The 25810-nt window shown below is 39.8% G+C and overlaps 1 protein-coding gene across 7 annotated transcripts in view; it reads left to right on the plus strand.

The window, feature by feature from the left end:
* TLE4 (TLE family member 4, transcriptional corepressor) overlaps positions 1 to 25810 on the plus strand; it is a 147171-nt gene that overhangs the window by 26477 nt on the left and 94884 nt on the right. For 5 of the 7 annotated variants that reach the window (XM_036855873.1, XM_036855879.1, XM_036855874.1 and 2 more), the window contains exons 5-6: positions 7390 to 7452; positions 21042 to 21116. In XM_036855873.1, the coding sequence (XP_036711768.1) occupies positions 7390 to 7452; positions 21042 to 21116 (138 nt within the window). The remainder of the gene's footprint in view (positions 1 to 7389; positions 7453 to 21041; positions 21117 to 25810) is intronic. The other 2 variants (XM_036855877.1, XM_036855878.1) reach the window with 1 other exon arrangement.

The raw sequence follows: 25810 nt of genomic DNA on the forward strand, positions 1-25810 counted from the left end.
TGAAGTGCCATAACTATTCCCAAACAGTTTTAGCATGCTTGCAAAAGATTTCAGGAGATTCCAACCACTGAACCTGGACTGCAGTTTCTTCTGGTCATTCAACAAATATTTTTGAGTGTCTTCTACATACCAGGACTGGGGTATCTCTGCCCTCATTGAGCCTCCATTCTCTGTAACCTTGCTGCAGACCTAATGTTGGTCTGCAGACCGCTAGTGCCAGTGTCACTTTGGAGTTTGTTAGAAGTGTAGACACTTAGGCCCCACTCTAGGCTGGATTTTTAACCAGATTCCCAAGTGATTAGCATGCACACTAAAGTTTGAGAAGCACTACGCTAGTACATGTAAACAAAAACATAGGTGAGGTAATTTCAGGTGATTATGAATGTTGTGAAGAAGACTGTAATGGGCTGGAGAGTGACAGGGAGAAGGAAGGAGTCCCAGAGGATGGTGCGTGAAGTTGTCTGAGGAGGGGTCCTGTGGACTGAGCCTGAAATGATGAGTAGGCAGTGAGCCATGAGGAGGTCTGGGGGAGGTGGCTCCGGGCAGAGGGACTCTCCCTTATCCTTGCCAGGCTTCGTTCACCCCCATTTTTGGATGCCAGGGTCAGATCTCTGGCGGGCCCTGTGGATGCACTTGCCTGCTGTGCCAGGGACCTGTATGGTAGGGCACATGTTGGGCAGGGCGGTATAAGTGCAAACAGCAGAAGAGCAAAACTTTGCTTTTGAAAAGAGCTGACTGTTTTATTAAACAGAGAAAACAGTTGAAGGGGATGGAAGGGTACCTTGGCAGTGATGGCTTCAAAGAGGTGACATTTTATATAATTGGGAGGAGGAAGAGGAAACAATAGAGGTCATTCTAGAATTGAAAGGACGAGAGAAAAGGAAGTGCTGAGGAATATGGATATAGATGAAGGTTTGTTGAAAAATGGAGATAAACAAGAAGGAAGTAGACAAGGAAGCCTTTAGCCCAACCTAAGAGTATAGACTGAAAAGTAGAGCGTGGCTCTCAGTGTATGAAAGGTGGCTCGTTGCTTTCCTGGAGAATACGTGTCCTTGATGAGAACTTGGTAAGACCCTTTATTGTTTTTGTTTTCTTTTTGGTTTTATTCCAATATTCACATTCCTCTGTTTTCAGATTTTTCTCACGTACATTTAAATCATTATACATCATTTTGGGGGGAAATCAAGGTGAATGATCTTCGCCTACTGTGGGCACAAGGAATATTTGTGCCCTCCAACCATTGCTGAGAATGAAAATGCTTAATTGTAAATCCTCATTCAAGGCACCTGTACATTTATGTCAGTGGGAAAGAGTAGGGCAGAAAAAAAAAAAAAAGAAGAAAGCGATTCAGAGACAGGGAGAGAGAGAGAAGAGAAATCAGAAAATAGCTGGCAGGGCTTGCTGGGTGATACACTGGCCCAGGAGTGCTGAGGAAATGAGCATGTGCAGAGCCCTGAGTGTCTTGGTATTCGGTCATCAGGTTCTCTGACCAGCTCCACCTGGTTCTGCGGAGGCTGGGGTTAAGTCCACCAGAGAAAGGCGTTTGCTTTCCCTACTCCTGACATCCCACTTTTCCCTCGCATCCTTTTTTCCATTTTCCTTGCCCCACCCCTCTGGTAGAGCTGAGTATAACCTTACCATTGGTTCCAGTGTTTTTCAGACTTGAGAACCAAAATGATTTGACCTTGGGGTATTAATTGGATGTCTGTCAGGCAAAATGACTGTCATTCTCAACCGTGATAAAATATCACTCTTAACGTTTGGAACAGTAGTTAAACACAATGACCAGAGCCCGGAAGATGTAGGTAGGATAATAGACAAATATCTGGGAATTCCCTTAAAGACCTTCTAGAAAGCTCAAGAGGTGAGAGGAAGGGACCCTGTTTTCTAACCATTGCAAAAATGCTTCAGTAAAATACAGCTTCACCTTTGGGGATAGATGGAAATAGTTTCATGAAATGTAGGTATTCTGTGATACTCTTTGGGAAAGACATCATCCTGCGTGTTCCTACAGTAGCACCACGAACAGTAGCACCTGAATATCTTGTTAGGACAAACAAGTGGGATACCTCAGTATATGCAGTTAATAACTGCATGCTGGGCACTTTAAAAGCACAATTGGCATGCAGTAAAGTAGCATAAACATGAGTTCAGAACACAAAGCAGATTGACATTGCTTGAGATATTACAATCAGTAGAATCATTGCTTTAGTTCAACTCACCAGGGGAGTGGGAGTGGATTAAAAAAAATGGTTGAATATTGGCACTTTCATATCATTCAAGGTAATACTAATTGAGTACTCCGAGACAGTACCTCTTTCTTGTGAGAGGAAGTGGGATGATGAGAGCTTTTACAGATTGTCTTAATAAATCGCAAAAAAAAAAGTCTTAGTAGTTTGAATCAGTCCTATAGGGAACTCATAGATGTCCTATTACATTGATCCTTACAATGTTACTACTTCATTTTATTGCTTTATTAAGCAGTATAAAATATTTTGTGCAAAATAATCACCTGTACCAAAATAACTTAGGCATCTGGTTTACCAGCTTCCTGGCAATGCTTGACAATACCTTTGATCTAAATCTCTAAGCCTTATTCCAGTCTGGCTTTTTAAAAAAATGCATACAATTAATTTTATTTATTACATGTTCTTACCTCTTTTGTCAAGTTGAAATTTGATGACAAGATAAAAACTGAGTTCTCAGTTTAGAGAAATAGTACTACTTGAATATTTTTTCCTGTGTGTAGTCTGGATTTTTATTAAGTTGGGAAGAATTTCTCATTAGTCTTGTGACTTTTTAATCTCTGGACAGGCAGGATCGGTTCCAGAAGTTGTACTGTTTCTCAGATAATTTGGAACAAATCAATAACAAATCAAGATGTTTTTGGATTGAAACAAAAAATTGCAGTCTTGGTTCTGTAGTGGTAAAAGGGGGTTGAAGGAGAGGGTTGCAAGATTTATTTGTACTTATTCTGAAAAGCATTTCAGAATAAGTGGGAAGTTTTTGGTGTTTGGTGTTTCTTCACTTTTTGGTGTTTAAATAATAATAGATGGGTGTATGTTCTTGATAAAACACTTAATACAATAAATAGATTCATCTTAAAACATTTTTCTGGCAAAGAAACTGCTGTATAAGAACAAATCAGTTGTGAAATGTTATTCTTCAAGAAAATTTTACTGAAACTATAATAGGTTTTTTGCCCCTCCCTCCCACCCCATTGGCTACTGAAATGGTTTCCTAGTAATGTTTTGTTACTCTGTTTTATTTCAACAATACTATATAGTAGTGTTGTTCCTATTTTGATGAGAGAACAAAAACGCAAACACTTTTTAAACGAACAATTGCTTTTGATACTTGTCTTTGATAAAGTAATCTGTACTTTCTCTCAAGTTTATTATGTCATTAAAATAAAATTTATTTTTTAAGGAAATCATAGGTGGAAATAATCAAAATAAAAATTAGATTTTTTATTATATTAGGACTATTTGAGGGGATGTAATTAAATAAAAGTGTAGGCTTAACTAGTTTTTTGTCTTACTTAAATAACTAATTTGTTACAAGTAATAAAGAAAATATCCGATATTGTGTGCTTTAGTTTTTGTTACTTTTTAATGAAGGGATTGAACTGTGGCATTCTTTTCAGTGTGTGACATTACTTTCCCACGATGCAAGGTAGTTAATCAATTTTGCCATGATTCTTGAGTTGGGGTGTGAAGAAAGAAGGGGTAAATGGTTTTTCTCGCTGTTTCTCCATTTCACCACTTGACTGGTCGTGCTGGTAGTCTGCTGGCCGTCACCACTTCGGGGTTGGTGAGTCTGTCAGCGTTCATGTGCCGGGTGTCAAGTGCATAACCAAGGGATTTCATAGACGCCTTTTTTGTTAAGTTGCCTTTTTCTAAAAAATTTTGCCCAAACAGATTTTTTGTTTTTTAAGTGGAATGGTCATTATTTTTATTGGTTCTTTTTATTGGAGGGTGGCATAAAGGAGGGACATTATAGAAGGAGGAAGTAGAATGGTAGTGCCTTGAGGGTAGGAAAATATTACGTGTGGGACTTTTTTCTTTTTAGTGAATATATTGATGGATCGAAGAAAACGTAATAGAAGTGTCAAAATTGTTAATGTATTTAACAAACGATGGCTGCAAAAACAATCATTTTGTTATATTTTGGCATGAACAATTGTTTTTTTATGGAGGCCATTAATCCTATTTTGGAATATCATGGGCATCTGAAGGCAATAGTTAGCGGTTCCATAAAGCATTGAATACCATGATAACATCCAGTAACCCTCACAGCAGTATTTCAGAATCTCTGCCTGTTTAAATGGGCTGTGAATGTACTTGCTCAGGGATGCATGAGCCACATCGCCTATAAATTTGATTGGAAGCTACAGCACTGGCGTAGGCTGATGGATAGCAGATTAGAGCCCTGATTAACCATGTGATTCGAAGACTGGGAAATATATTGTCTAAGCAGGATTCATCAGATGCAATCAGAATTTCAAGTGGTCAGATGAAATTCAAATGTGCATTGTGGCTTTTCCTCCCCTGGTGCTTTTCCCTCCTAGGTTGCCTTTTTTCCCCCTCTCTTTCCCCAAAGCTGAAAAATACTTCTTTGATGAATCTGCTCCTTACCCTAAAGCTGTCTGTCTGTTATTCATCAGAAAGCAGGTCGCAGTTCAGTGAGCAGAAGAAAAGATTTTAATAGAAGCTGTGCCAAGGGCTGTAATGCATCATTTTAGGGCCCTAATTACATTACAATGACAAATATCAGTGGTGACAACAGCAATAACCTACATCCTTTAATGGCTGTGCTGGAAAAGGAGTTTGGGCCCCAGCCATTAGATTAGACTCAGTTTCAAAACATAGGCCATTAGAAGTGTGTGTCCACAGTATTATTGGCTGATCGCTGAAGCCCAGTGGAAAGGCCTGTAAATAAATGATGCCTCCCTAAAGCTGGGTCCTATGGGACAAAAGAGGCAAAATTAGATGCCCATGGAAGCAGCAGTGTTTCCGAGGCAACTTTAGCTTTCAAAGTGAGGAATGACCCGCTTAATTTTATGAAATCACACACACACACATCCTACCCCCCTGCTGCCAATTAGCCTGACCAGGAAAATCCGTTGGTGTGACAACTTAAAGAAATTAAGAAGTCTTTTAGACAAAAGGAGACCTTTAAAGAAAAAGTTTGGAAGGTTTCTACCCCCTTTTTTCTGTTATGTATGTATCTTAACATACATGAATCAATAAAACGACTTTTTGGCTTTTCTACATTTATTTTTAAGGAAATGTAGTTTTTTTTTTTCATAGTTGCTCAGACTTAACATGGCCTAGGCTGCACATTAAAGGAGTCAAATAAGTACCTCTTGGTCTTTATTTTGACAGATGAGTGAGTTTCCTTAGAGTAGTTTTTGTTGCCTGGGTTATGTAGGCAAACTAGAGAACTCAGTTTTCTTATGTGCCCACACATTTTTCAACCCTCCTAGCAAGGGACTATTTTATTTATGTAAACAACATAATGAGGGAAATATGCTTGGCAGATGGTTCTAAGCATTAGAATCATCAGTTTGGTTTGCCCCAAAGTGTCTCATTATCTTTTATTCTCTCCCCCTCCACCTCTGCCTACAAAAAGCTTAACAACCAAATGCCTCTGAGACTGGTGCTTTCAGCCTGGTGCATGCTGCTCTATTTTCTCCGCTCGCACTGGAATTTCACCCTGTAACCACTGTGGTATGTTCGGTCCAGGTGGAGAGTGGTTTGGTGATTCCCATTGCAGCTTTTCATGGTGGTTTGAGCATTCTTAAAGGATAGCTAAATGCTCCACGGGGCCAGGGCAGTAAATTAAATCAGGTCAGCACAGTTGGGTCCTTATTCACTGCTGCTTATTGGTACTGGGTTTTTGTCCATCCTGTTAGGAATGCAGGCTGGAAGGGAAAGCTTAGGTTTGAAACTTCATGGTGAATTTGTGTTTTCTCTTGGCTGGCAAAGTTTTTAAGGTGCTGGTATTTAAAAGATTGCATAGCCACAAAGTCAAAAGGGTTGCTGATGAAAGAAGGAAATCTAGATTGCGCAAGTGGCGTGTCGCTGTCATTCTGGTAATGACTTGGCAAGAAAAGGAGAATTTTTGTCCTCCTGTAAAATGAGGAACTGACCCTGGGTGGAATTTACATTAAGAATGTCTCAGGAATAGTAATTGCTTTATGTTTTCTGTCTCCCGTCACTTCTCGCCTCTCCTTTTTCCCGCTCCATCATTAAAAAATAAGCTGTTTTGATGGATGTTAACTAAACTTACTGCAGTAATCATTTCACAGTATATATGTAAGTCAAATCATTACGCTGTACACCTTAACCTTATAGAGTGCCATATGTCAATTATATCTCAATAAAACTGGAAGAAAAGTTTTTTTTGTGTATGCGTGTAAAAACCCTGTTGTCTACGTGTCACGTACTGAAGTATATAAGGAGCCACCTGATAATGTAAATTACGGTGGAGATCAGTGAAGTTCTGGGTAGCTTTTTAAAGAAAACATACTGGTGGCGTTTCTTTTTTTTTTTTTTAACTTACTGTAGAATCCTATTTGTCTAAAATTTGAACACTTACCAAATTAATAGAGAATAAGCTCTATTATCTGACATTATTGGGACTTTTGCAGATCTATAGTACAACGGTAATTAATGTTCCCAAGGTTAGTCACCATATATAAATAATTGCTTTTTCTGCTAAGTATAGGAGGATTTTAGCATGTTCTAAACCTCTGCACACTGAAAACCCTAGTGGGACACATTTGGAATTTTTAATGGTTAACAAAAACATGCCATTTCCCAACAATTTATAACTAAGGATCTGAAGTAGTCAACTCACCTGAGTTGGTTGGGTGCTGTTCTTTAAGGAGGTTGGGGACTCGCTCATGAAATCTCAGTGCCTGTGTTTAAAGCAAAGGTTGCAAATGTCGAACTCCAGTGAGTTATTAGGTGAGGGAAGTTAGGGTGTAGGGAAGAATGTATCTTTACCATCTAAACTTAAAAAACTCAAGGTTTTATGTAAAACCACATTAGAATGAACAAGGGTCCCGTTGAAGGCTTCTGAAAACAGATTTCCAGTCATGAAAATTAAATTCCTTTTTATGTTGTCCTGGTGCTTGAAGTTTGACTTTTTAAGATGAATGCTGGTTAATAAATTGTGCTATTAATGTGGCACTGTTGTCACTGCCTCCTTTTAATGGGCTTGCTGATGAGAGTTTTCCTCTTCCTTAGGAAATCCGCCAGCCAGAATATAAAGTGTGTTTTAATATCATCCTGTTAATATTTCGGGAATTTGTAACCAGCTGACTGTTCTCTTTATTGCTTTCCTTTCCTTTTTTTTTTTTTTATTTTCTTTTCTTTGCAGGCAGAGATTGTCAAGAGGCTGAATGCTATCTGTGCACAAGTCATTCCTTTCCTGTCCCAAGAGGTAAGGCAGTTGGTTTCAAGCATTGGGCTGGAAGGTACCATTTTAGTGGTTTTGCAGATAAAACTGACTCCTTGGCCTTGTCTGTCTCTTGGTGTTTGTGTTGCACTTTTCTAAGATACAGTGTTCGCATTCCAACTTCTACACCTTATTAACATTCAGTGGAATATAATTGTGTTTATATAATGGAGTATTTTCTAATGTGCTAAGCAAAATTCAGTTGTTAAATCTTTTGCTGTCATTGGACTATGTAGTGTTGCTCAGAACTATGACTTTGTCATAATGGCATCTGATAGGGGAGATTGAAAAATTGCCCAGAAGACAAGAGCTTGTTCTATACTTTTGTCACTGGGCATTAAGAGTTGCCAGAAGATATATCAAACAGAAAGCCTTTACATAGTAAACAAACTGATGTAACTTTTGGCTAGGGACTTCTAAAAAGTTACTTCTTATTACCTGATGAAGTCTTTATATTGTGGGTGCATTTGGGAAAAAGACACAAAAGATGGACTCAGTGGACTCATTTCTCCGAGTACCACGGACTTCACGCCTCGCCAAGCCCCCACGTGCCGCTCACTTTGCTTTCTTCTGCTCCCACTAGTGGAAGTGTGCACGCTGCCCACAGGTGCGCACGTGGTGGAATGAGGAGGTGCATTTCTAGTGCATGGTGGCTTTTTTTTTTTTTTTTTTTTCCCTCCTCTGCTTGCTTGCTTGCTTTTAGTACTTACAAAGTTTAGGTGCACCAGCTGGAGAGAGTTTTTGCTTCTGGACTACTGAATCCTTCATTTGCTCAGGTAAGATCAGCTGTGAGAAGGAAGAAGCTAATAAATGGAATAGCTGCACGTCTTGCAGCCACAGTGCTTGGTGTTGTGGGCTGGAAGGCACCGAGGCACTTCCCTCCTTCCCTTCAGTTGTGTCACTGCTTTTCAGGAGAACAGTTCACCCGCCTGCCTGCCAGTGGGCATGCGCTGAGGTTAGCGTGCGGCCGGTATTTGAGCGTTCATGTGTGTTATAGATATGTGGATCCCTATCTGACTTCTTATTTGGTCTGAGCTGGGTTAGACCTCCGTAACCATGAGGAACTTTCATGGGAATATATCCTTTGGGGGCGCTCATATTCACAAGCCACGGGCCTAAGTTAATATCCTGAACTCAGATGCTCTTCTGGATCACAAACAACAAAGGATGTCTTTCTCGTCCTTGAGCTGTGACCACAAAACCACCACCCACTATATTCCCATTTACCTGTTTCTACTCAGGATTTGCTTGTTGACTAGATTACATGGAGTGCTGAAGGAGAGTCAAGGGGCCTGTTCGCATTTCTTTAGGAAGTCTGGCTGCCCTTTGCCTGATCCAGACCAGCGTGTGTTTCTTCTTACTTTAAGCAGCTCTGCTTTATGGGGGTGGTGAATGGGAAGGATGTGTAACCCACCATGCCGTGACCAGGCTGAGGTGTTGTTCCCCAAGGCAGAGGGAAAAGGAAAAGTTTGAATTTTCTCTGGGGTGGTGTTAGATTTTAGGCTTCTGAAGACACAGACTCCTACACATAATCACCAGTACAGCTTATTCCCACGGCATTTTTGCAGGATCTGTGGGGTAATGTTCAGATGTGGGAGGAGATCTTGGGGTGTCGGTGGAGCTAGCTGATTTGCCAGTAGGTCGTTTTCCCACCTGAGTTATGTTGTTTGTGTGAGCAGGCCCGGTAGGAACAGACTATGTAATGGTAGTGGTGCTGAGCAAGGCGGGACTGGAATTAATTGGCTAAGGAGGTCGTACCCTGTAGAGGAAAGCCGTGGGGAGACACTGGCAACTCCTTTTCTGCCTTAAGCTGGGAGGGTAGGCATCATAATCTCACTACTCACTGTTTACTTCCCCGATACTTTTGACGTTCCCTGGTTGAAATCCCTGACACGTGTAATGGATGACCTGTGTCATGGTTTTCTAAATCCTGATGCTGTATATATCTTTTCTTCTGCTTGCTTTGGATTTAATTGGCTCTTCTATTTTTTAGTTTCCTAAGGTGTGTGTATATCTTTTAATGTGTGGGCCACAGACACGTTAGTTGCCGTCCAGTCCGGGCCTCTCGGATGTTTTGTGTCTGCACGCGGCCCACCTTGTTTCCTCTTCTGGGCATTCTGTGAGCATCGCACTACTTGCCTCTACCCTGAGGCAGATGGACTGTAGTCTGGAGGGAGGGCAGGAGGCAGGTTATTGGAGGAAGATGAATTCTATTTCCTGTCTCGTCAGAGACGTGCAAAATCACTGTTGCGTGGCTGCAAGCGTCACTTGGTGCTAGGGCTGAAGGCTCTTAATCTGATCTTTTAACACCGGCTCTCTGTGTGACAGTCTCACTGCCAGAAGGGCAGCTGCGGCATTAGAATTTATTTTAAAATATCTTTATTTAAAAACTAAATGATTGTATTTAGAAAAAAAGAAAAACGTTTCCTGAAGACTAGTGCATAAGCTACAGGACGGTGGTCGGAGGGGTTTTTTGGAGTTTGGCAGGAACAAGAAGTGAATTTACAGACATCTAGATAAGTCTATTTTTAATTTAGCTCCCATGTGCTGACTAATGTACCTGCTTAATATTGCTTGTGTCTAGTGTACCACAGTTTCTAAAATTAAAAAAATATGTACTGAATGACAACTGTTGAATAAATTTAGTTTTAACTGCAAGACATGTTTTTGGGAAGTTAAGTTGTATAATTGTAGCTCAAGGACTCGAAGTGTGTCTATGTATGTAACATCAGAGAAAAGTATTTTCCCATTAGATTTCACCAAAACACTTAAAAAAATTATAGCCAATATCTATTTTAGTGATGTGCTTATTATTGCACTTGTGTACAACTACTTCCAAAGTCCCAGGCATTAAACAAAGATATTGCCAACTCTTTTCATTAAGTGAGTAACTGTCACTTACAGTTCTTAAAATTTCACAGGATCCTTAAAATCAGGATTTAGAGAAACCTGGTGAGTGAGTCCTCACCTGTCTGGAGCTGTTCTTTTCTCCCACTTTCTTTTGGCTTCTAGGGATGGGTAAGACTTTTCTGAATTCTGCTGCCCTCAGATTTCTTCTGTAAAAGGCAAATCTCAAAGTAGTAAATGGGAAGTTCTTCTCTGTCTCACTTCAGGTCTCGTTTGCTGAGGAGGAACTATACCAACTTCCTGTTGGCAGTTCCCTAAGCAAGAGATGGCCAGGGATGATGACGGTCACATCTGGGTCGAGTCCTGGCTTCCCTGTTACAAATTGCATGGCTTACTGTAACCTGCTTAAGCTGGGTGACCTTTAGCAAGTGATTTGCCTCTTTAAGCCTCAGTTTCCTCATCTGTAGGATGAAGTAAATAATAGCATGGAACGCATAATGATTGCTGTGAGGATTCCCTGGGATTGTCTGGTGCAGCTTAGCACGTAGTAATGAGTGGCTCCTGAGGTTGGCTGGCAGTAGTACTAGCTGCAGCAGCAGCTGAGAAGCCCAGAGTTCCCTTCTGAGAGGACCTGGAGCCAGCCCTCCCTCCCCTTTCTAGTCATTGCCCTTTGGAAGAGCGTGTATTGTTTACCTTCCTCTCTGATGTGCTTATAGGGGGAAAAAGTATCAATTAAAACAACCCAGGGGGCTTCCCTGGTGGCGCAGTGGTTGAGAATCTGCCTGCCAATGCAGGGGACACGGGTTCGAGCCCTGGTCTGGGAAGATCCCACATGCCACGGAGCAGCTGGGTCCGTGAGCCACAATTACTGAGCCTGCGCGTCTGGAGCCTGTGCTCCGCAACAAGAGAGGCCGCGATGGTGAGAGGCCCGCGCACCGCGATGAAGAGTGGTCCCCGCTTGCCGCAACTAGAGAAAGCCCTCGCACACAAATGAAGACTCAACACAGTCATAAATAAATAAATAAATAAAAGAACGTGAATTTCTTAAAAAAAAAAAAAAAACAACCCAGGGCTGTGAACTAGCTAAAAATCTCCATGAGGCATATTAGGTAGCCTCAAGGGTGATTCTCTTCTAGCTCCCAAAATTAATTTTCCAATTTAGCAAACTCCCGTCTCTCCCCAAACAGCAAGCAAAGATCCAAAACGTGACAACTCTTCAAGGTGTTCACGCTGTAGAGTTTGCCTCAGAAGACACAGTGATTTTGGATGGGGTCTGTGTTCTACACACACTGTGATCTTAAAAAACAAATTTCTCAGTCTAGTTGGGGGACTGGCTGTTTTCAAAATACCTGGTGGCTTAGTTGGAGTTAGTTTTGTCTTTACAAGTAGTTTCTGTGGATGGGCTCTCCGTCAGCGATTTCAGGATATAGCGTGTAGACGCTTAGACCTTAGTGAGCACTCAGCAGAATTGAAGGATGCCAGTAAGTACTGACTTATCTCCAGTGCCCCCTAGCCCCCCTTTCCAGGAACATAACCTTTAGGGCTATTCTAATGTAGATTGAAAACTATGCACCACTTGTTACACCCTGGCAGCAAGGCACAAGTGTTCCTGCTAACTTGGAATCAGACCAACTCTGCATCTTACTGGCTTTATATTGGGAAGGTTGATCTCTGAGTTGTAATATTCCTGTAGATGGTGAGAGTATCCCCATTTTTACAATGTGTACTATATGTATTAAAATGTAAAACACTTTGGATAGTAAATGCCAGTTTTTGTTGTTGTTGTTTTTAACCTTTTCTGGGAAATGAATTTTATTCCAGCTTATTTTGGGTCCCAAGACATCTGGAGAGGAGGGAGGGAGTCGGTAAAAAAACTGGGAAGAGTTGAAGGTAATATTTGTGAATGGGCGGGCTGGCTGGCGGTCTTCCTGTGAAATAAGCTAGGCTCGCAGCTCCAGGGGATGCTTGCAACAGTGCGTGGTTAGCTCCACACAGATGATCTTTCAGAAGGGTGGGAATATTTTATTTTTTTGGAAAGCCTGTAAGTATTGTCTTATCCTGCTCGATTAAGCATTAACTAAATGTTGGGCACTAGCTGAGGGTCTTACTTAGAGGACAGTTGTGCTTTTTGAGGACAGTTGTGCTTTTTGTACTTTTTTCCCCTTGGGTTATAAAATAGTTTAGTTTTGAGATGGGCAGGGTATGGTTTGTGGTGACTAACAAGATTTTCTTAAGACGTTTGAGAACTTCAAGCCCCTAATAGGCTGTAGGTCAGTAATGTATTACATGATGGTGACGTATTACGTGATAATTTAAAGTCTTCTTTCCTCAGAGTACCATTTGTATTTTTCAGAAACTTGCTGCTCCCCTAACAAGGAGCAGAGTCCATTGGAAGAGTTATGTTATGTGAGGCAGTGTGATAAGAGCCTGAGGTCAGGCAGATTTGGGACCAAATCCTGGCTTAGCCACTTGCTTCTTTTATCATATTGAACACAATACTTTATTTTTCTGGGCTGCAGTTTCCTCATCTGAAAAATGGGATACCTGCACTAGAGGGTTGTTATATGAGGACTAGTGATAACGTGAAAGACCTAGCTGGGTATTAGGCTGCTTTAGCAGAGATTAAAGGAACAGTGGTTTAGGCAAAATAAAAGTTTGTTTTTCTCTCACATCACAGTTTGCATAGAAGCAGCTGTAGCTAATTTGGTGGCTCCACGATGTTGTAACTCAAGTTCCTTATATATTGATGTTCGTCGTCCCCAGCATCACCGTGTCCTGCCCCCGCCAGCAGGAAGGACGAGAGAACTTGTGCTTTTTCTTTTAAGGTCGTGGTGTGGGTGATGCTCACATGTTTGCTCACTTTGCAGTGGCCAGTGCCTGGTTACTTGCCCATGGCTAGCTGCAAGGGAGACTTGGAAATGTAGTCTTAGCTGAGTATGCCCACCTAAAACTTAAACTAATGTAAGAGAAGGGATATCAAGGGACAGCTAGCAATTGCTTCTAGACTAACAGTGCTGTGCACAAAATAAAAATAGTGAGCATTATTATTATTACCAGTGTTGATCTGAAGGGAAGTCACACTGAACCAGTGGTGTATCTTTATGTGACAGACTCTAGCTCTGACTATATAATCAGCACAACTTGTATTTTAATCTATCACATAAAATATAAAATAATGCAAAGTTCTTGTTATAGAAGTCTCCTCCAAGGTCTGAATTGTAGGGAAAAAGAGTCACCCATCAGGCATTCTTTATCATTCATACATGCACAGGGGGTGAAAAGGAACCCCCATGAACAGTGATAGGCCCTGTGGGCCATCTAGGTCTAGATACACAGCTTATGTTTATGCCCATATTTTTAAAAGCACAAAGATTTTTGAAGACCCCTCTCAAGTGAAGGATGGGATATAGGAGATCACTCATAGGGCTGCCATATTTTGTAGTAGACTTGCTGGAAGGAACATGCTGCTTGAAGCTGAAAAAGTTATTGTTAAGGAAACTGCTTCTCATAAGTGGGACATTTGTGAGTCCTTGAATTATAGTTCTTTTCCCCTCATCTATCTCAGACATACTCTTTTGTGCATGTGTCTTGTCCTCAAACTGGAGAAAGTGGGATCAAAATTTTCGACAGTCTGCCTCCCCTCCAAATCATGAAAGATACATTGGATAAGTCACTCTTGGTTTTGTGGAATTTTAAGACATCTCAGAAAAAGTAGCTCAGGTTGATTGCTTTGCAGCATCAAACTTGATCCATTTTTAATGTCTTGGGCCTCAAACCATTTCCAGCCACAGCCTGAAGTAACCTGAAATGTATGTACCTTACTGGATGGGGTGAGAGAACAGAAAGTAGTTCCTTATGACCAATGGCTTCCTAATTCCCATTTATTAAACCCATGGTCATCGTTAGATTTGGAGAAATGGCATTATCCATCTTTAACCTTGTTTTCAGCAGGTCGTTACAACTAGTTTCTAGTCATCCAGTGCCGAGGAGGTGATGGATATTGCCCTCCTCCCCTAGTCCTCTGCAATTCCAAAGCTAAATTTTCTTGTTCCTTGAGTTCTGCAAGCAGAAGCAGGCGGCGTGGAGGCTGTGGAGGAGCCCAGATTGGAGTGAGCGGCTCTTTTTGCCTTGCATCTGTGAATATTAACAAATGAAAAAAAAAGAATTCAAATCATTCTTCTGAGCACGTTTAACCAAAGTTCTCTGATCATTAGAATTTTTAGGAGTGAAAAATTTAAGCCTTCTTTCTACTTTTATTCTTATATTTACCCAGAGAAAAGGGAACATTCCAACTTAAATTCTTTCTGGTGCAAATTTAATTTTTAATTTTAACTAACTCAAAACTGTGTTTTTATTGCCTTGTTAGCTTTTCTAATGAGTAGTAGTTGTGTTTTCTCCAGAATTCTGTAGATTTATTCGAATGTTCTACATTGCATTTAAATAGTAGAAAATAATACACAATTACATAGTAGTGATAACATTCATTTAAGTTCCAGTAGGCTAAGATAGCCAGTCAAATCATTGAATTTCTATTTTGGGCTTTCCATAAATTTAGTCCTTTTAATTTGATGGAAAACAAACCCTTTTGCTGTGTTATGAGATATGGTTGTATGTCAAGTGCTGTTTATTTGGCACCTGGCTTAATATGGTACTGAATTATTCTGAACCACATTTTGCATGTGTAGAATAATCATGAAATAGAAGTTGAAAAATGTGATCAGTCACTTTCATATTGTGCCTTAGGGAGGAAATGAACAAAATACAGTGGTTACATGCACTGGTGGTAGTGTTCTCGCCTCATAATGGCACCAGGTTAACTTGTCTTCCTGCTTGTTAACTTTGTAAGGAGTCAGTGGCTTGTGATAACATGGTTTGATGTAGGAGAGCTTGGCTGAAATCACCAGAGATCCCCTGATATGTATGCAGTGACACCCATAAGACCTGAGATCATTCATTAAGTGCCAGCAGCCTTTACAGGACACGTCTGCTTCCCAGCCAGGGCCATTTTATCAGTGTTGGTAATGTGTTCTGACAGTGTTGTGTATCTAAGGAATGTCCTAAAGTGACTAATACACCTGGATTGGGGCTTTAGAGGATTTGGACCAGTTTTCTAATTTTTACATTGGGCGGCCTTTCCTTTAAAATATGTTTTTTCTCACAATACTGAGTGAGGCATCAGAGAGCATAATCCTGTCCCAAGTTCCATGGTTGACAGATTGACTTGTTCTGCATGGCTGTGTGTTTGGTTGACAGTTGGATATTTGGTGAGATCCTTATGGCCTGCTTCCCCTCAGGAGATGAAAGATGGTTCTCAGGAAGGAGAACTTTTTTCTGCAGGTTTAAATGTGGGCCTCCTTCCAAAGGCAGCAATGCCACCTCTTATCTGTATGTGTCTAAAAAAATTAGTGTGTATTTGAGAAAGTGACTCATTTCTTTGACTTTCAGTTAGGTAGCGGTTGGATTATTATTACTAGACTTAAGCTTTAAGGTACCTTAAGTTAGAGCTGCATTGTCCGGTACAGTAGCCATAGCCATAAGTAGCTATCTAGATTTAAATTAAAATTAATGAAAGTTAAATGTGGTTAAAAATCCAGTTTCTCAGTCGCACTAGCCACACTTTAGGTGTTCGATATCCACCCATATGTGGCTAGAGCACAGATCTAGAACATTTCCAGCATTGCAGAAAGTTCTGTTGGAAAGCTCTGGACTCGTAGAGCTTATTGGACATATCAGTGAAGAGTGCCTTGCCTGCGTATGAATGAGAATGAAGAAGACAAGGCCAAATGGTCAGTACAAGAAGACTTGGGCAACATTTCCCACGGTGTCTCCTGAGAGCCTTAATCCCAAGCTCCATAGCCAAAATTGTTTGGAAAGGCCTACGTGCATATTCACCCTCTTTTGAGATTTGAAGCTCTGAGAAGACAAGCAGTTTGCCAGGTATTAGCCAAATTACACCTTGTGAATTTTAAAATCGTGTTTTGTATAAGTAATAACCTAATTTCTTGTGGGCCTAAGTAACATTTCTTGGGATACCATTTAGGAAAGACTGACTAAAAGAGTTTTGGTTAAATTTATAGCTCATTTGTGTTAATAAACTTGGTAGACTTGCTGGAAAAGGCTCTGACTTAATGGACGTGGAGTGACACTTTTACTTGGATTTGATCTGCTCAGGATCAAATTGTGTCTAGTCACATTGAACACAGCCAGAGGAGTAGCCAGAAGGATGAGTGAGTCTCTTAAAGCCAGTGACCTGGGGATATCTGACCTGGAATAGAGAAAGTTGAAAACACGCATTATGCCATTTTTAAACACCTGAGGGTGCACTACTGTGGGGGAGAATTTAGAGACAGAATCGCGTGGGAAGGAGTTAGGGAGCAGTCTTCTCTCCTCCTCCAGCCACGCATTCTTTCTCTTCCTTGATGGACAAGCTTCTTTATCCTTCAGGAACCTTATCCAGGCTGTTCCCTTTGCCTCCAGTTCTTTTCTCCCTGCTTTTCACTCGCGGAACTCTTGCACATTCTTCTGGTCTCAGTTGTCCGGTCCACTTGCTTACGGAATCTTCCCCCAACCCTAAGATTTGATTAGATATTTCTCTGATGAGTGATTTCGTAGCATCCTGTCATTGTCTTCATGGAAACTATCCTGCAACTATAATTACAAAGCCTCTTGAATATTATTAATTCACTGTCTTGTTCATTAATCCCAGTTCCTACCACAGTGCTTGGCACACAGTAGGTGCTTAATAAATAATTGAATGAATGAATGAATGAATAAGAAAACAAAGCCTTTCCTTGATGCCCCAGGAAATGTGCTGACCATTCCTGCCAATAATCTTCCCTAGTACTTTAAATCCTACGTTCCTGTATTGTGAGATGCTCTGTGTGAATCATGTGAGGAGGGGGGGCCATTATCTCTTGCTCACTTTTGCATCTCCACATGTCAGGATAAGAATTTTAGTTCATTTCACATATCTGTCCTTACTACCCCTATACTACCCCTATCAATAAGAGGGATATTAAAAAAAATTGTAAGTTGTGATAATAGTTTTAAATTAAAGTTTTTATTACAGGTACCAGATCTATTGCCATGCCTCAAAGTATTGGCATGGCAGATACTGTCCTTGTAGTCTCTTCTGAGAAACATACGTTCAACGTGTAAGGTATATATTCTAGTGGTTTGTTAATGCCAGTTTCTCAGCAGGCTTTGTTGGACTTATCATAAGCTTATATTGTTTTAGTCTCTTTCTTGTGGAAAAAAATATTTTCAATACCTTGAACAAGTGTAAAAAGTAATTTTATGATGATGAAAGTAAGTAGGCAAGTGATTTAACGTATAGAATTTCATTTTACTGGTCTTTTTTTTACAACCATGCTTGTATTCCTTAAATCACAGTATTTTATTGAGATGTAATTTACGCATCATAAAATTCACTCATTTTTTAGGTGTACAATTCAGTAATTTTTAGTAAATTTACAGAGTCGTGAAACCATAATCAGAATCTAGGTTTTTTGTTTGTTTGTTTGGATTTTTTAAAATTATAGGTTACAGTATTTTAAAGAATACATATTTGAGGTTTTATTTATTTTTTTCGCTCTCTCCTCCAAATCCCAGTTAGAGGCCCCTCTCTCAGAGACCCTTGGCTTATTAATGTATTCCTACTGGCACTTTATTTGGTGGTGCTGGTAGAAAGTTCAGACTGGGAGCTCGTATCAGAGTGAGCAGCTTGAGCAATGAGAGGGGCCACAGGACTCTTCCTCCTGCAGATTTACTGGGGCTAGAGTGGCTGTCACCACTTGCGGTGAGGCCACAGAGGAGACCAGCAGGAAGTGGGAGAGGAAATGAGATGTGGGTGGAGTGGGAGGAGAGGAGCAGATGGGGAAGGGGAAGAGAAGGGGAAGAGATGGCAGACATAATAGGAAAGCCTTCACGGTTCTAAGAAGATGTGAAAAACTTGCCATATTTTCTGAGTCAGAGAGTTTATATGTTGAAATTTGAAAATGGAAAAACAATGCCTCTTTGGGTCCTATTGCGAGAGTACTTTAGGGCTTCTTCGCCTAGTGTTCATTTTTTTCTTTTGTTCTCATTTGCCCTTCTTCATGCTTCTTCAGTGTGTGGTACAGTGTTACTCGTGGCTGAGTGAGCAATGTCCGAGTGTTTCTGGTGCTGTCAGAGCACAAGGGGGGAGGAGGCATTCTTTGCCTTAGGGAGCTTCTGTTCAAAAAGTCCTTCAGCGCCACATGATTCACGGTTGTAAGCAGAAATAGGGAAGTAAAATCCTGAACTACAGGTAAAGTTCAGATATGGTATTAGCCCATGGCCATTGCCATGAGAGAAAAGGAAGGAGCTGAATCATGACTTCCATTGTCATTTTAGCTTTTTAGCAAGACTTTCTATAAAAGCATCTGATGTCAGTGTTAACGGTTCACTGGTGTGTTTCTGGTTTTCTCAGTAAATGTACCTGATTTTAATGCCAAGTCAGAAAGCTATCCCCACTGCGTAAGGCATCTTTGCTCATATTGGCAGTTGGAATCCAGTTTATGAAGCAAGAATTGAACGATCTTCATGGTAGAAAGGCCCTAACTAGATGTATTTTCTGCATTTCTGTCTCATGGAACTGTTCTTTGAATACTTAATGTAAAGTAGATGATATTTCAGTAATATGGAGAGGTATTTAAGTAATATACAGAAATGGCGGAGAGTAAGAGCTTTTAAAAACTTTAGTTGAACGAATGGATGCGTGAATGGAATGAGAGGTATGCATGTTGGGTAAGTGTACATGTGTTCCTTTGGCTTTCAGTTTCATGGAAGTTTTGAGCAGCCATTGTTGAGTGTTGGAAAGTAAAAGGTAGAAAATTCCATAAAAATTTTTGTCCATAAACTCACTTTGAGTATTAGATAATTCCCAGAGTCGTCCTACATGTTTTTTGTTTGTTTGTTTGTTTGTTTTTTCTGCTTTCCAAGTACTGCTAGTTTTCACTGCCCTGACAACCAGATTTGTCCTAAATCTAAATACGAGCTCTGTGCTTGGCACATGGTAGATGCTCAATAAACATACATGGTCAGGTTGGCTTCAAGGGAGAACAGCTATTATTACTGGCCGTTTTATCGACTATACCTCTCTGTTCCTTCTAGTGTTTTCATGAATACTTTAGGATTTTTACTTTCAGAGAAAGAGGAAAATGAATTATTTCACTTTGGTAAATATTTTATTAAAGAGTAAGGATGGTTGGAGATATCTATTATAAAGATTTTGGGGATTGCTTCTGAAGCCCTTGTTTTGAAACAGACTCTTAAAAGGTGTATAGTTTAATGATCAGAGTCCATTAAAAGTGTAAAATGCAGGGATCTGTTATTATTTGACAGTTTTCCTTGCATTATTAATAGGCATAAAATACACATTTCTATTAGGAAGTCAAGGGTGAAAACACTGCATGTAGATAAACTAACTTAAAGCAGTTTCCTTTCCCGTATCACCCCCCCCCCCACTACCCCTACAGAGCTGGGAAGTGGAAATAGTGGCCACCCTAGTTAATCCCAGTAGCTGTATATTTGGGGGCTTTTCAGTGTAGTACCAGGTATGTCAAGGGGAATTTCACATATAACTGATGGCTTAGCTCTTTCTATGTATTAAGCAGTATGATAGTTGAGCTTCGTACTCACTTCAGATCAGTAGAGAATGTTAGTGCATTTCTCAGCTGGAATCAACCAAAACAAGACTCTTCCCAACCACAGTGAGGAGTACCTGTTTCACAGCACAGTCTCTTTGGCTCTTCATTCACTAAACCAAGTTGAAAAGAGTACAGAAGAGACCTATTTCAGACTGAATTTGAGTGTGTATGTACTAGAGTGTTCAAGTGTATTTAGTTGGGAATAATATTTACATTTTGGGGGTACTGTATAAGCACTCGTGTGTGTCCAGATGTGAGTGCCTTCATGCAGAGACTTCTGTGCTATTTAATTTTTCTAATATTCCTAAAATTATTAAAATCAGATCTTGCTTATTCTCTTTAGAACTTAATTGTGGTCAGAGGGATTTTCCTATGCTGTCCATCCTAAGTTTTCAAAAGAAAAACAACTTAAACTTGTAGGTTTTAGTTTTCCTATTGCATTTAAAAAAAATACCTGAAGTCCTTAAACTTTACTGCTGGCAAGAGTTGTACATTTTTAATATCTTTTAAATATGCAGCCCTTCATGACAGGAATGAAAATATGAGCGCTTTTTTCACATTTACAGAAGAAACGTAAACATTGAATTCTATATGTCCTTCTAGTGTCTTCGCTAACAAATACCAGGTGGAAACTTAATAAGCACTTGTAGGAAATATTTTCAAAACATGTCTTATGTAAGTGGCAGAGAAAAAGGCAAAGAAAGCAGGTGAGATGGATTGTGTTGTTTTGTTAGTATTTGTGGAAGATGTTGGGTCAAAGTGCACCACTGACTTGAAAGTAAAATTTAAGTTGCTTCTTCTATCAGTTGTAAGGGAGCATCTTTCATGGGGGCGCAGGGATGATCCCTGCAGTTGGATGTCCAGTTACTTCTCAGCACTGTAGACACAGAGGTACCCTAGACATTTAGTCATCCACCACCCAAGAGCTTTTATTTGAAATATGGAGACCCCTGAATCCTGTTTTGCATGTAATTAAAGTTAGAGGACATGTTAGGAAAAGCTGTTCTTGACTGACTAGAAAACAAATAATTGTATTCTGTTTCTGATCTTCATTTATAGCACCAGCAACAAGTGGTGCAGGCTGTGGAACGGGCCAAGCAGGTGACCATGGCAGAACTGAACGCCATCATTGGGGTACGTGGCCTTTCCATTTTAGCTCTCATCATCTTAGTGTTTGTTACCAGCTCTCTCTCGCTCTCTTTTTAAATTTTGTTCAACCAAAGGGGCAAAAGGCAATAGAGGACCACAAAGTGAAATGAAGCACTTTGCCTTCAGTCTCACATGAAGTTTGTCAGAAACTGTGGACATATTCTCATCAATTCAAGTTGACAGTGTTCCTGAAAAGTTTCCCCCTAAGGAGACTGGGTAGTTCTTTTTCATAATATTTCTTTCCTTTGCAGTCAGCCTCTGTTGCTAGCCTATTGCCAGTAAAAAGACACATTGCCCTGATGTTAAAATGACCTGATTTCTTTTATCTTTCCTCAAATATAGAGTATCTTAATACCATTTTTAGTGAAATAAAATGTACATTTTCGCATCTCCCTGCTACTCTTCCTCCCGTGTGATGAGTGGTTCTTTAAGGACTAGTGTCCATTGGTAGTAGAAATAATTGATGAACTACACCTTTTTGCAAAATCAGCGGCCCAGTTAGAAAATCCTTCCTAGTACCGTTAACGTTGCATAGAAATCCTGCTGGAATTCATAGGTTTGAGCAATCACTCCAACTCCACTTACATTTTTGTTCTTCCCGATTAAGGTAACCAGTAATAAAATAAGATGCTAAAACTTAGAAATAATAAAGGCAAAAAATCTTAGCTGAGAAAAGCACAATATTCACATCTCTGTTTATGCAGCTGTTAGGAGCAGTTCCTTAGGTTATTCTAATGAAGACACTACAACTGTACTTTCCTCTTTCTGCCCCCTCCCAAATACTTTCTTTTGTGTATAGATTATACACAAAAGTCTTCTCCCTTTTTTCTCCCTCAGTGTATCAAACACACTTTGAAATGCTAATTATTCCATTTACTTTCATTAAAATTCAAATTGCTGAGTGAAGATGCGGATAAGGGTCGCCTGATAATCAATCTGAAGTGAAGATATTGCTTCAATTATGCCTCTGTCTTTTAACAAGGAAATCAGAACTCTGGGATGGCTGCCGATGGTGGTGGAGCAATAGTCTGATTGCAGCTTGTTTTTAATGGGCTATTTTGAGCTCTATTTTGTGTCCCTCTGACCACAAGAAAATACCAGTAGTAAATTAGAAGACATAATAAATGGAAAAGAGTAACCTTTATTTCCTCAGAAGTGCCCCTTGGAAAGAAGAGGCTGAATCAGAACAAGCCATGTAGAGACTCGTTTGTTGTATATTTTCTGTGTTCGGGGGGTGGTGGAGAGATGAGAGATGAATACATTTCACAATTAGTTTTTATTTCCAAAAATTCCAGAAAACGGCAGTATAAAAATTTCTTTTTTTAACGTTGAGAAAGCTTTAATTTTAAAGTTAGTGTATATGTATATACCAGCTGTGTTTGCTTGAAGCACATGTTGTATTCCTTTTGGGATATACTTCGATTACCAAATCTCCCAAGGTCACTAGGGATAGGACCTCCTTTCCTCACCCGCTATATAGTCTGCTGTCGAAGGAGAGAATACGTGGGCGAGGACCTATAGAAGAGCTGCCTGGGTCATTTCTGGCTTGGTGTTTATTTTTGTATGAACTGCTAAAATACACGTAGCCATCCTACCTTATGTCTGGTTGGCAGCCCTTTCTAGGAAAACAGAATGCTTTTATGTTTCTTTTTTGAGTCTTATTAGTTACTGTCGGTACAGTGGTGAGATTAATCTAAATCAAAAACACATTGTTTTGTGTTGGATGTTGCTTAAAAATATGAGGGAAGGTGTATAAGCAGAACAAGTTCCCTTTCTTTGATCACATCAAGTATATTTTTAATACTGTTTTATATCTATTTCATTTACATACTTTGTTTTGAATGGGATGGCAGATGGCCTTTTCTCAGGGAGAAGATGATTTATTAGACTGTAGCCGAGTAACTGACAGACATATTGTGTATATATGGATTTAATTATTAAAACAAAGCTAATTTAATTTGGTGACCTAAAAACTTATTTGAAGAACTAACTCAGAGCTGCATGCTATCAAAGCAGCATGTGCTGTAGTTGGTGGATCTGGTGGCAGTTCCAAATTATTTGTATCTGAGCAGTAAATGGAATCAAAATCACATAATCTGACTGTCCTGCAAAACAGATTGCAGAAATAGAAAAAACAAACCCAGCAGATTTAGGGAGCCACAAACCAAGTGAGAAGGAAAGAGCCCCATTACACCCAACTCGCTTGATGCATTTCTGTGGCTGCTGTTCTCGGTCTCTGTCTGTTTCAGCCCTGCTTAGTGCCTTGTGTCCAGTAGTTTTCAGTTGTAACATTGTGGAACTTTAAATGCACCTGCTGTTCTGTGTCTGGTTAGGCATGGCTGTGTTGTGAGGTGGTGGTATTTTGACCTGCTACCAAAAGTGATGAGAGGTCAATTTTAGATTTTTGTGACTTGATTTTTAGGTAGTCGTCAGTGATTTTCTGCACCCAGGGAATAAAAGTTTTCCTCCTGAGAGGCAAAGACCCACCTAAGCCCCTGCAGACCTTCATTTATTTCTCACTGCGTATGTGTCTGTTTTATATGTATGCACACCATCCAGACAAGCGCAAATGTTCCCAAATTTAATGAAATCTGATGAAGCACCTTTTTAACTCTGCAGTATTATTCTACCTTCGTTGGTAAATGAGCCAAACCAGTGATCCATGCAGTTTAAATGCAAAAAGCTGAAGTGAGCCTGAAACCTGGAGAGGCGGCTTGTTCTCTTGACAGTAAGCTAGTTGTGTTTAATGGAACGAAACACAGTTATAATGATTTCTTTCACAGGTCATGTTCAGTTTAAAACTGTTGATAGATTGAAATAAGTTAAATATCATTTATCTTTTATTTATAGGGAAAAAAACCCCCAGGAAAATGCCTGTGTTGTTTTCTATAGTTAATATTTTGTGTTTTGTTTTGAATTGTTCGTAGTTCACATTTCCTTGAAGCTTTCCCGGAGTTCCCCCAAATGGGCTGTGGGAGCGTTATGCGTCTAGTTAGATCTTGTCGTGTGTCCTGCTAGCCACTGTGTTTTTAAATTAGAATCTCTGTAAGATCACAGTGTTGGAACAACACACAAATTGTAGTTTTAAATCAGTAATACGATCTAATTAGAAATGATGTTTTCATTTCCTGTATTATTAAACTGAGTCATCTGACTATCTTAAAATGCTTTTTAAATCCATTACACTATATAATCAGCACATGCTGTGTGAATGTGGTTATGTTTAATAAAGGAGGCTAAGTTGGAACCTCATAAGAATTTCACCAAAGAAACTACCATTAAGAAAAAAGTTCTGTTGGTACAAACATCGGAAAAGAAAATGTTTGGCTTGTAAAAATAGAAAATGGGGTTCCTTTGGATTCCTTCCCCCTCTTTTTTAACCTCTTTGAGGAAAGAAATGATAGAAATGTGCATTTTTTTAAAAAGCACACCCCCTTAAAAAATCCTTAAGAACAGGTATGCCATGGTGTTGTAGGAAAATGCAGTTTAGCACAAGAAATGCTGAACCTCAATTTTTAGCAGTGACATTTTAATGATGGGAAGTCTGCAGAATTATTTGCCATCAATTGTAAAGGCAATAACAAGCCTTGGTGGTTTTTCACACTCTCTGTGTTAAGTGCTTTCAGAATGACAGCGTAAACTGTGTTAGAGAACTCCAAGGAAGTAAAACTGATTAAAATGTTCATGCTTGAATGGTGCTGATGGAATAGTTCATTTGGACTTTCTCTACCTCCTGCAGCTCAAGCTGAAATATTAAAATTCAGTGGATTTAAATCTCTCTCCTCTCAGCTCAGGAAAAAAACATTACATTTTAATAGGTTTTAAACCCATAATTCATTGGTTTGGAGCAGCACTATTAAATCTATTTAAATATTACTTGTATTACTAAGGCAATGATTTAAATGACTATGCCTTTACCATTCTGTGTGTTTGAGTTAGTTTAAAAAAAGAAAGACAATACCCTTGGGGTTTTTTTCCTTCCTCTTAGCATTTTGTTTTATTGTCCTTGTCCTATGATTGGCCCTTAAATTGTGTGTGTGTGTACACATATATGCATTTTAGATTGGCATTCGGGCACAAGGTCTTGCAGTATGACAGTTTTAAAATGGTATGTCCCTCTTTTTCCATTATAGATTTAAAAACAGCCATTTTAAGTTTCAGAGGCATTTAGATCCACCATCGTGATAATTTCCCTTGTTATCTTTATAAACTAATTAGCCATTAGGCAAAAAAGCTGAAAGATATAAATAACTGTATATATTAAAACGTGTGTATATGTGTTTTCCCCACCATTACATCACAGCCTCTAATAGCACAAAGTTTGAAATAAAAATACAACTTCACTTTTTTGACAAAAGCAAAAATGTGTGAAGTCTCTGAGAGCCGTATTTTATCTCTTCTGTGTTTGCTAATAAAGGGCTTTCCAGAGGTATTCTTAATTTTGCAGAAGTTGTACTCTTCACCCCTTTTGGGCACAGGTATCCTGCAGTGCAGAAACGGTGTTGTCCTTCCCTGGCCCACCTCATACCCTGCTTATCTGCCTTTCTCTCTAGTGATCGCCACTACAACATGTTTTCCGTGGCTTGACGACGCCTCCCCTCAGCTGCACTGGGAAGCTCTTTCATTTCCCCAGTGCGTTTTGTGGGGAATCCACTGCTCGCTTCGGCGTGTGCAGCGTG

Source organism: Balaenoptera musculus, chromosome 6, assembly GCF_009873245.2.
Source record: "Balaenoptera musculus isolate JJ_BM4_2016_0621 chromosome 6, mBalMus1.pri.v3, whole genome shotgun sequence".
NCBI classification, from domain to species: domain Eukaryota; kingdom Metazoa; phylum Chordata; class Mammalia; order Artiodactyla; family Balaenopteridae; genus Balaenoptera; species Balaenoptera musculus.